Source organism: Halyomorpha halys, unplaced genomic scaffold, assembly GCF_000696795.3.
Source record: "Halyomorpha halys isolate HHAL.00 unplaced genomic scaffold, Hhal_1.1 Scaffold398.1, whole genome shotgun sequence".
NCBI classification, from domain to species: domain Eukaryota; kingdom Metazoa; phylum Arthropoda; class Insecta; order Hemiptera; family Pentatomidae; genus Halyomorpha; species Halyomorpha halys.
Window position 1 is genome coordinate 305,088 of NW_027109697.1, and position 12,859 is coordinate 317,946.

Genomic DNA, 12,859 nt, shown 5'->3' on the forward strand with positions numbered 1-12,859 from the left:
CCCCAACAAAATTTGTATTATACATATTTCTGCTGTTAATTAAATTAGTTTCACAGAATCAAATTATTTATATAATAGATATTATGTATTTCTAACTCTAACAAATTATATTATAAACACTTCCGTAGGGATTAGATTACCCGATATCGAAACTGTATAAAAATTTCTTCTTTCGATTTTAATGGTGGTTACAATAATTTGCCTCTAGATCGGGAAGTTAAAAATGTCGTTTATACACTACACGTGTACTTTTACTTGTAAACAAAAATGTTATAGCCTGCTGTTTTCTAAAAAAAAAGTAACAATTTTTTTTTTTTTTTTTATGCCAATTCAGATTACTGGAGTGTTCGGATTACAGAGATTATTCATGTTATGTTCCGTTGGTACTAGACAATAGTAAGGTTGCAACTTAAGTTTTTGAATTTTTTGATCTTTTTTTCTTCTGTTTAATCAGAGGACTAGAACTATTATCCTTCCTACTATTCTTAATGTATATGAAATGGGAAGAACCGCACCTTAAGGTTTTTTTAAATACATTTTTACATAAAATATTCAAACCGAAAAAAAAAAAAAAAAAAAAATGATAACCGGGAAATTTAGAAGGCTACACAACTCTGAATTGAGGGACCTGCATTGCGCGAATAATATAGGCATGTAATGTTGTGGGACTTAATAACGAACGGATCCCTAAAATGTTAACAATCACTAAACTGACAGGTAAACGTCTTAGGGGTAGACCGAAGCATAGATGGTAGGATTATGTTTAGACTGATTCAGTCGATTTGGGTTTGGAGGGCTAACTGGACACAGGTATGTAGAGAAGGATTGGTGGTATCGGCAACAAACCTTTGGGTTCACTAAGATGTCTGTAATTAACATGCTCTGTTTATTATGTAATAATTTAATATGACATATAAACAAATGTAATGTTTAAGTTAGAATTTAGATTATTTAATATAGTATAAAGTAAATTGTGAAATCATCTGATATCCTAATGAATCTACTCGTCCTACCTAGCTTGTTAAGGCCTTTTGATCTCTTCATTAGGAAGTGGTATTTTTTTTTTTTTGCTGATATGTTTGTATTATTTGTATTTATTTTTATGCTTGTATTGTTTGCATATTTTTTTTATCATCTTTATATCTTTGAATGTTAATGCAGTGATGATAACCGCAAGGATTCCATCGAGTCATTGAGAGCTGAGGAAATTACAAAACCTCTAGAAAATGATGAAGTAGATACTACAATAGCTGCTAAAACTAAAGCTGTTGTGTTGGAAGAGACAAGGGATGGCCAATATTATCTTAAGGTACTTATGTGTCTTAGTTTTGTAAAACCTATACCATGTCTATGTTATGCGTATAACTTTAGTAAAGTCCAGTTTATCTGTCCTATTTGGTACCGAGACATCACCAGTCAAGTGTTAAAGTCTGTATTATCATGAGTATACAAAATCAAAAACTTCCAATATTAATCTAAATCATAAAAAATAAATCTGTACCGTGACAGCCCAAGAAACATCAGGGTGCAGTACTTTATACCAACAGTTGTACATGAAGGTGATTAGGTCAGAATCATGTTGAGCCACCAAATTTCCCCCAATTAAGGATAACCACTTTAGGTGATTAGGTGGACCCCAGAGATATCCCAATATGCCCCTACAGGGCTGACTCACGGCTTAAGTAACAGAATAAATAATTATCTGTCACAGCTGGATTCAAACCCGGGACCTTGAGAGCCTCCCCACTCCCCCAATCTAACTCATATATAAGGTAAAAATTAAAATGCAATAAAAAACCTAATGTTATGTATTTATAATATATATTATGTTCTCTCTTTTAAATTAATATATTTTGATAATGTTTAAACTCTATAACTCCTGGAAGGTAACCTGTCACCATAACACTAAGTATTATTTTAATAATTAGTAAGAAATTTTGTCAGCAAATAAACAAAAAATATTTAGACCTGAAATTCAGGTCGAAGCATCAGCAAGAATAAATATTTTTTGTTTATTTGCTGACAGCACTCTCCCCCCTCCCATCATCTCCACATATTAATCTACAGTCAACTATGAACACCTCATGATAAATATAAATATTAATTATTTATTAAATAAAACCAAAAATTGTATCCAATACTGTCTCAACACTTTATTTCTTACTAGTCCAACGTTTCGGCTATTCCAGCCATCTTCAAGGACATCTAAATATTCAACAGCTTATATTATATCTTTATTTTTAAACATTTATAACCATAATTATTCACTATATAATATAACATACCTTCAATACAAATCTCCTCCTCACATTATTGTTTATTCCTCCTGTATTGAAGGTATGTTATATTATATAGTGAATAATGATGGTTATAAATGTTTAAAAATAAAGATATAATATAAGCTGTTGAATATTTAGATGTCCTTGAAGATGGCTGGAATAGCCAATATACCAATAGAATGTATTTTTTATTATCACATTGTTATTTTCAATTCTCAATTATATTTGTGTGTGAAAATTATAGCAATAAAAAATACAATGTCACTCGAATCATCTCGAGTGTGCATCAGTTAGTTCAGATTACCGATATTAAACAGTACTTTATATTTATATTATTTTAAACCAGGTTCTATTATATTTATAAATGAGTCAACTAATGGTATTGAAACATTTATTTTGTTTAAAGCTTCTAGAAGAAAAGGTGAGGGATCTTGAGGCGTTGGCCCAGAGAGCCGAAGATGACCTCCCTGAGTGCACCAACGATGAGGGCTGTGGCATGCTACGAGCGGCTTCTGGCAAAGCTCGACTCCTCATCGCAGAGAAGCTTAATCAATTCCGAGGTCTATGCCACAACAATCTGGTATGCTATAATTTGTGTTATTAAAAGACTAAAAAAATTTAAATTATCCTGTAAAAATAAATTGCTACTGTATAAAGCGGTACTAAGATCCATCTTAGCTTATGCCTGCCCCATATGGAGCTTTAATAAGTTCAACCAATATATAAAAAAAAAAAAATACAAGTATTTCAAAATAAATGCTTCAGAATTGTTAATAACTATCCAAATTACACTAGAATATCTAAAATGCACTCTGAATTAAATATACAGGATTACATATATAAACTGACACAAAATTTCTCCCAGTCTTGCCCCAACTCATTAAACCCTCTAATCAAAGAAATAGGAAATTACTCTAAAACTTCAACCCGTAGATGTAGATACAGAAGAACTAAACATATAATAATATAAATATAAATCAATAATATATATTTTATTTTAATTCAATAATGTTTTGGTTTTTTTTTCCCCCTTTGGATTGTTTTACCAAAATGTAAAATAGAGTAATTAAGTATCAATAAAATTGTATTGTATAAGGGGGTATCCCAAAACAAAATGGTAAATTTTGTACATTATATATATTTATGCAATAAAAAATCATGTATGAAAAAAAAATTAAAAGACTATTTGATCGAATTAAATCTAATTCTGTTTTCTCTATATATAATTTATTAAATTTTTAATTTTCCAATAATTTTGGCCTTTTCCTAAACATTTTTGGAAAAATGCACTTTTTCAATAGCAATCTTAAAACAGTTTTGTTTAGCTTTGGGGTCCCCTAAACCATCAAATTCCTCCCATTCCCAATCCTTACAATCCAAAATCCTCAATGCTCCTTATTATGTCGCAAATAAACTCATCCTGAAGGACCTCAACATCCCATTTGTTGCAGATTTGGCCTGAAATATATGTATCTCCTTTCATTCCAAAATCCTTACCCACCCTAACCCATGTGTTCTTAATCTCTCATCCTTGACAATCTGTGATAATCCTTTGAGGCATCTGAAAAGAAGATGGCCACGGTATCTTCTAATTTAAATCAATGATTGAAGTACCACCATTGGGTGGTTCCTTCCCAAGATTATCACGTGTTCTGAAACATTTATCAAATTAACGTGATATATATATATATATATATATATATATATATATATTTCTACAGTTATAAATTTCAATAAATAAATAAACAGTTTTGAGTACAATAGCCTCTTAGAATAATGTTTTACTACAATGTTTTTGGTTTGTAGTAATGTTCTCAAATTTCTCAGCTTATTGATTTTTCGAATTACTCTCCCTAACTTTATTACTTTAAATCAATTTTTTTTTTTTTAATTGAATCGGGAATTACAAATGGAATCAATAGAAGACTATATCAAAAAATATTTCATAAAATTCCACTCCCAGTTACTGAACATTAAAGGAGCAGTGACCTAAAAATTGGGAAATCCAACCTCATCCAGAATACTGAAGCCCAAGCTTCTACAAGACATCCTCTTATAAGATCTATATTTATCGATTCCATTATTGACACTACAATTTAATTTTAATTTTTTCTCTTCGTCTTTTTCTTAAATTAACTTCTTTTTTTTCTCTCCATTAGAAATAAATTATTTATTTGGCTAAAACCATAGATGTCATTGTTTTTGTGATCAACTTTTCTTTTTCTCTCTTCCCAAGAATTATTATTTTTATCTATTTATTTTTTTTCTTTCTTTCTTATAACATTGTAAATAGTTAGGTGTGTCTCTTGTATGAGACTATATATCTCCCTCCCCCATAATCAATTATCAAAAAAAATAAATGTCTGTTATATTAACCATGTAAGACCCACCAGACCGATCTGGTATTAAAAAGAAATAAAATAATTTTTTTTTCTCCAGAATATAGAATTATGAAATTGGTTGTAACAAACACCTCTTTTTTTATTTTTTTTTATAGAAACAATCTGAGAAGGACGATTTTCCTACGACCAATGAGGATTTGGCTGGGTTTTGGGACATGGTTCTCCTCCAGGTAAAAGAGATACTGGCTCAGTTCGAGGAACTAGAGAGAGCTAAGAACAATGATTGGAAGATTGACGACCCAGTATGTATAATAGCTATCATAACTTCACCTTTGGATAAATATATAATTTTAATTAGAAATGTATTGAATTTGATTTTTTTTTTATATATAGGAAGATGGTCAGAGTTGCGGTCAAAGGAGAAACAAAAATAGTTTACAATTTTTTTTTTATTACATTTTTGTTTCTCCTTTGACCGCAACCCTGACCATGTTCCTATATATCAATTTTTATGGTCAACTATATATACATATATACAATTTGATTTTTTTTTGTTTTAATATATTGGATATCGGTCTTACCTAGCAGGAATGACACTTGAAATATGTTCCCCCCTCCTCTAAAATAAAAATGAATGGTGCGGATATTAACAGTTCTCAGTTAGGCTCATCTAAATTTCTTTAATTTTTTCCATATTTTTTCTTTTTCACCGAAGGGGATTTTCCCGGGAAGGTTATAGGCTGGGCCGATTAAAAGAAAAAGTTATTAGCCAGTAGATTTGTTTTTTTCTGAAGACAAATCTATAATAATAAATAGGTAATGAAAAATTGTTCTATGAAAAAGCAAACTATATTCGTTTACTGTGTCATAAACATTTAAATATCATTTTTCAAAGAAATTAAAAATTAGAAATTTTTGAACTTAATTAATTTGGAAGATTTTTTTTTTATTCCGGTAACCATTGTTCATATAATTGTTCATAACTCTTCTGTATTTTATCTAATTCCTATGTTAATAAAACTTGGAAAGCTTAATATCTCCTCTTTTTACCTACATTAACAAAATTTAGATTTAAAGTGCCTTATGAGGGCAAAATATTAGTTTCAAGAAAGAAAAACTTTTCAAACATTTTATATCTTCGGTTCAGATTTGTTTAATTAGATCCAGATTGTGCTCTTTGGTACAGTTTATAGAGCCCTAAAGCACTGCCAAGTTTATTGTAGATTAGTTAAGTCATGTCGGAGTCAATTATATTTTTTTTATATTAACATTTTGGGCCAAAAAATTTTATTTTCCGATTTTTTTTTTTTTAATTTCTATTTAAATTTAAGGGTTTCATTAGGTGCTGAAAACGAATATCAACTTTGTTTCACTCCTAAAAAATCTTATACCATACTTTGATAGGTCAGGTCACTCAGTTTCAATACAGTATTAATATTAAAGCACAATGAGAGTTATTATATAAAAGCTATATGTGACAATATCAAAGATAGTCAAATTGTTCCCAAATAATAAGAAAAAAACATCACCTAAATTGGACCAGTATTCGTGACTATACAGCAAAGTTTGCTGTTAACATTTATTTTACTTTGGTTACCGTCTTAATGTTTCATCTATATATTAATTGATATCAAAGTTTTAATAGTGTTCATTAAATCTATACACATCAATATAATCTATATATATCAGTATATCTATATACATCCTCAAATATAGTGATAGCAAAGTATTGCTAGGTCTGCTAGTTCTTTATATAAAAAAATGTATCAGAAATAGATTTTGATGAACAGTTTATTTTAATGAAATTTTTGTTGTTTACGATAAAACATTCAAAGGTTCTATGCTTCATACGACCCATCAGCTCCTGGAATCCTTTCTTATTTTCTCTTTTCTTTTATATTTTTTCACTATTACTGGAATAGTAAATAGGTTTTGTTGAGTAACCTCGGCTTAATTTTCAGGTGAAGAGGCCTAAAGAAACTGGCAGTACAAGAGCATCTACTGCTCCGCTGAGGAAAGTTGGAGGAACAGCCGGTAGGAAACCAGGCAGCGCGAATAGCAGCGAATCAAACAAGGCTAACTCGGAGCTAAGGAAGGCAAGGGACGAGGCCAGGAGGAAACTCATCGAAGAGAAAAGGAAAGCTATGAAAAATCTAAAGAAGGAAGAAGACAGCTCTCTATTTATCGTATAATAGTCTACGAGAAGATTTGCGCCTCCATGATATTATTTAATGAATGATATTATAAGTTAAGGTTATCATTTTATAGCTGATTCATAAAATATTTATTATATTTATTCAATATTTTTGGTTCAATTAATTTTTTCTAATAGAAAAACTTTAACTTTAATTATAGTATACATCATTGTTTGATTGAATTTTTTAATAACAACAACTTATTTACATATATATTTAGCATAAAATATAAATATTCTACCGATTCCTCTGTGAACAGAACTTTGTAATTCGTAACAGTTTTTAAAATACCATTTGGTACGTTATTGGTGGTGATTTGTTAGGTTTTGGTTAATAACTTAAACAGAATGTTCTAGTTTTATGTTGTTCAGTTTAGTTAACTTTCCTCTACTCGATAACAGATTTAATTAATTATTTAAACAAAGAATTTGTTTTAGAATTATTGTTTTAAGAAATTTGAATTTGATAGTATCTCACGATGAGTGGATACTAGTGAGAGTTGTGATGGTTAACCATACATTGCTTTTTTGTCGTTACTGATGGTAATATGAGGATAAAACTAATCGGTTATAATTAACCTATAAACCATGCTGTTGTAGCTTACCTGTGATTAGCTCTTTGAATTTAGAACACCTTAATAAGAGATGTGGCTTTTAATTGGTTAGTTTCGATGACCATTATATCCACTAGTGGCTAATTCCTTTTACAGATTGCGTAAGCGTTTTTGTATCTGTTATGTAAGCCCATCTTTAGCTAGTTATAAATTGAATACTAGTTACGATCCTTACAGTGGTTGTTTTGATATATAATTCGATAACCTATCCTTATTGTCGATGATAAGAAATAGACAGGTGGCATTGAGACTTGAAAATATATTCTATGTTACTTTATGTATTATATAGTATATATTTAGAGTATATTATATAGAAGATATATAAATGATTAAGTGTTTCCTATATTTACACTAGAGAGTAAATTTTTACTATTTATAAGCATTATTTATACATATATATATCCAGGTTATAAAAAAATGCATTAAGACTGCTTCTAATAATTTATTAAAAATAATGTACATTTATGTATTTTATTTATTTTCATTATGATTTATATTTTCTTTATGTTTTAACTAATATTGCACTTAATTCTTTTTTAACTTTCTCTAGTTTATAATTATATTTTTTTTTTTAAAAAATGACATTTTCTAATTTACTTTCTTTTTCTGTACAGTAGGTATATTTTGTTATATTTGTATCGTTATAGTGACAAGAGGTCATTGCGGTTTAAGAATCCATTTGAGTTTATTAGGGCATTCTAATTGGCATCTTTAAGAGTCGATCTTCTCGGTAATTGCTCTATGGATTTTTGTGACATGCTCAAACCGTGTTTTATACAACCGGTCAGAAAGTCTGATTCAAAACTTTAGTCAAGAAGGCGTGTCAGAATGTATTTTGTATTTGTGTGTGGATGTGTATTTATTATTAATTGTTAGGAATTTTCTTTTTCTTCCTTTTCTTTTTTTTTACTTTATTTCATTTAAAGTAATCAGTTTTATAATCGTTATTAGATTGGGCAAGCAAGCCTCACTTATCGAAAAGCTTTTATTTTTCTGGCATAGCTATAAATGTTAAGCTGTATAATTACTGTTTCAGAAATCTGATCTCGCATTTTGATCTATTTATTTAAAGTAATTTTCAGAAGACATTCCTTCAATTATTGCAAAATAATTTTATTGTTAAACTTAACATTTTTTAATATTTTTGAGAGGTGTATTTTTGGTCCCAAGTGTTTAAAGAAATTTTCTTTTTTGTTTGAAACGAACTAAATAAATCAATGTGTTATGCTCTCGGCTCTTGATTAAATGTCATATTATCAATACAGACTGCAAAAAAAGAAAGTTGGCATATGAAACTACAAAATGATTAGAAGCAATGTCTCCATTAATTTTTTATTAGAGTTTTTGTTGCATTTTCAGTTGTTTTTTTTTTAATTCACACAATGGTTCTGAACCTTGAAAAGTTGGCTAAAAAGTAACAAAATTGTATGATCTCAAAGTTTATTAAACATAAATCCATAGCCAAGTCAAGCATGGTAAGCACTTGGAAGGGTGGTAACTTCTACTATTATAATTAAATTCATTATCATAAATTAATTCTTTTTACTATTAATTAAATTATTTTTACAGAATCAAATAATTTGTACAATAGATATTATGTATTTCAAATTACGATAAAACTTATTATGAACACTTTCATTGGAATTAGATTTCCCGATATTGAAACAGTGCAAAAATGTCCACTTTATATTTTCACGGTAAATAGAATAACTTGGTTATAGATCAGGAAGTATACAATTCCTTTATGTTATTACCTGCTGAATTCTCTTTGAAAAAGTAATTTTTTTTTTAGACCAGTTCAGATTAATGGAGTGTTTAGGAAACTTGTATGAAATTCGGATTACCGAGATTACACACAGTACTTAGTAATAATTTTAATAACCTCTTCTTTTATTATCACACTCCATGAAGACTGATCTTTGCCTCTTTAGGTTTTTCAAAAAAAAGAAGAAAAAAATTTTTTTAACGAGCTCAGAATGTTATCTGTACCTTAATATTTTAATTGTATGATCATTAAATTAAAAATTTCTTAAATTATTTAAGTACTTTTTTTTTTTTATTTTGGCCAACTTTTTAAGTTTTGGAACTATTATTACATTTTAGTATGTAAGGTTTAAGAAATTAATATTGAACAGAAAAATGATCTGGGTGCCAAAGTCGAAGATTCAATTGATAAAAACTTTAGCAAATATTATTCTAGTAATTTTAACTGTTGGAAATGTTAGAAATCGTTCGAATTTATATTAAAATTATTTTTATTATGAAATGATCATAAAGATATTAATGTTACATATTTAGCTGTGTTTAGAATGATATAGAGAATTTAACTAATTTGGCATCAAGGGTATTAATAAAGGTTAAACACCAATTAATAAGGATTTATTTGAGGCATAAACCCTCCCATATCATAAAAATTAACCATTATCTGTTCATAATAATTATATTTTATGAATTAAAATTTATATTTTTCTTGTATCTGTGGTTATAGATTTTTAAATATTGCGAAAAAATGCAGATATAGAATAATGAAATATGTAACAGGTTTTAAATTATTTTCCATAAATTTGGTTTAACTCCATAAATAACCATATTTTTAATCTGGGTTTATCTGTTCATAATAATTATGTTTTATGAATTAAAAAATTTTATTTTTCTTGTACGGATGATAGCAGATGTTTAAAGATTGCGAAAAAATGATGATGTGGAATTATGAAATATTTAACATATTATAAATTAAGTTCAATAAATTTGGCATTTTTAATTTTTTTTTTTTAAATGTTTATGTTGGTTATTCTAATCTGTATTAAGATTAAAGAGTAGTGGTTATTCTATACTATCTGTTCTGAGTTTCTTGTTACTGAAAGTTTACATTTCGAGCTTTTACCATAAATAAATGGTTAAGAAACTAATTGGGGATATTATTGAAACTGAAAATATAAAATCATTATTTATTTATTTTTCGTTCCTTTTTATACTTATATAAATTGTCATGATCCATTTAAAAGTTTTAACTAAATATATTCTTATTCTATTTAAAAAAACAAAACAAAAAAACTCTTGATAGGGTTATAGTAAAGTTTGGAGTACATCCAACTCAAAAATAAATTAAACTTTTTTTTGTCAAATTTGCCATTCTTCAAGCAAAGCGGCGATGTGTTTTGTATAAACTTAAAGTCTATAAGAGGTAAATTTATTTACATATTTTTTTTATTAACCTAATTTATGAATGAAATGGTCAGGAGTGTGGTCTGAAAGGAACTAAAAATTGTTTTTAACTATTTGCCAACGTTTCTATCCTCTTTACATGATTTGTCATGTTGGAAGACAGCTAACGAATGGATGAATTGGCCATTTGTTTGCTATCTTTTAACGTGGCAGCCCTGATGAAAACTATTTTTTATTCCTTTTTTCCACACCCCCGACCATCTCCTTTATATACAGTATGGTCGATAATTTTTATATATGTACATACTATAACCTAATTTAGTTTAAGAAAAAATCATTAAAGACACAAACAATTTTTCAAATTATGTATTCTGTTGCCTTTAATGTGTTCATTCATATTTAATAAAGACATTTACTAATAATATAGACGAGTAGCATGCACATGAATAAAAAGCGATTTTTTATAATTTTTTTTACATAATTAAAAACATAAATATGTTGTTTAGTTTTAAAACTTGACTATTTTTGTTCATATTAGACAGATTTTCTTTTTCTTTTTTTAATTCAAAATTCATGATTATTATTTTATTTTATTTATACATATATTTGTAAAGACAAAATTATTTCACCGATTTTAATTAATAAACAAAATGTTCTACACTTTGGCTAATATTCTATACTTAGGAACAAAAATTTCAATTTGGACGTTCCGGTACAAACACATAGACAAATATGAGATCAAAGCCCTCTTGTAACCCTTTTATAACCTCCCCAACTTTTAAAATTTGTGTCTATGAGTAAGTACTAGAATTTGCAACAGAAATTTAGTTGAAATTGAGGATGGGATATACTAGCCAAAATGTAGAACATTTTGTTTATTATATGAATATCGGTGAAATAATTTTAATCTGTTTAGATATTAAATTTCAAGTGTTCATATTGACAAATTCTAAAGATAAAGGTTTTTTTTTTTTTAATTTTTCAATATTTAAAAAAAAAATATTATATATCACTGCCCCAACGTGTGAGTGCCAATTACGACTTAGTATATTTAGCCCAAATGATCAATAGGTATCGTGTTTTAATAGATGCACGATTATCACATTCTCACTGTCGCGTGTATATGCTGTTATCACGCCTGCTTCTTTCATCACCAGAGCTTGTGTGTTTTTAAAGTATTTTCGTTTTATAATCACATATTAGAAATCAATGTTAAGTTTTTATTTTGTTATTAACTAATTAATTATTGAAATATTCTTATCTATTATATAAAACCTTTTCAGTATACCCAGAAACAATGAAGATTTTTATTTTGCTTCATGAAATAAAAAATATATATTTTACCAGCTGCTGTTCTAGTTTCGTATATATATACTACGATTAAAGCAATAAAAGAATTATGGAACTTTGACCGATGGAATTGTTAATCAATAGTGAATTGTTATTTACCTGTATTTTAAAATGTTTAACAATATATTTTAAAAATTAGCTCTTTTGTTTCATTAAAAGTTATTTTTAATTTGCTAAGATAATGAAATGGTAATTTATTGTTATTTTGTATATAAATTGTTAATTTTTTTTTTTATTATCCTTTCATTTTTATGAACGAGTTATTAAGTTCAATATGTATTATGGAATCTCATTATCATTTGATATGATAGCAGCAAAAGTCTGAATTTAAAATATTTTATTCTATAGTAAATAGGGCCATTGGTGCCTGACATCTAGTGACAAGAATTGAAAAGAAAAATCGGCTGTGCTTGTTCAAAAGTGATTTTCTATCAGTTTTTTTCCTTACCTTTTTTTTATTTTTAATTGTATTATGGTCGTCATATAAAGACATATATGAAAAAGAAAGGTGATTGTATATACATATAAAGAAATTATTATTATTTTTCAGTAAATAAAATTAACAACATTAAAAGCTTCATATTAATTTTTACATATATTAAAATATATACAAATTGATGAACGTGTTGTTTTTTTCTCCTGATCCTTCTTGATAACTTTCAACAGTGGCGATGGTACTGCTAATTATAAAGGGATCTCTAATAGACTTTCAGGCTGTAAGGTTAAGATAGATTGATTACAGCGAAAATTAGGAAATCTGATGATTCAAAATGTAACAGTTGGAATTCTTAGACCAACATTTATTTACATAAAAATAAAATCTGATATTAGTGATAAATACAAGTAATACTATGGTTTTCTTTTTCTTCTTGAGGGGAATATCACAAGTTATTATTTGGGAATAATGCTTGGTTG

At 27.8% G+C, this 12,859-nt stretch overlaps 1 protein-coding gene across 1 annotated transcript in view; it reads left to right on the plus strand.

Moving 5' to 3' along the window:
- The window catches only part of LOC106682246 (disks large-associated protein 4), a 32,521-nt gene extending 19,955 nt beyond the window's left edge, over window positions 1-12,566 (plus strand). The window contains exons 10-13 of the mRNA XM_014422991.2: window positions 1,162-1,309; window positions 2,686-2,859; window positions 4,777-4,923; window positions 6,583-12,566. Coding sequence (XP_014278477.1) covers window positions 1,162-1,309; window positions 2,686-2,859; window positions 4,777-4,923; window positions 6,583-6,813 — 700 coding nt within the window. The 3' untranslated portion in view covers window positions 6,814-12,566. The remainder of the gene's footprint in view (window positions 1-1,161; window positions 1,310-2,685; window positions 2,860-4,776; window positions 4,924-6,582) is intronic.
- The last annotated feature ends 293 nt before the right edge of the window (window positions 12,567-12,859 follow it).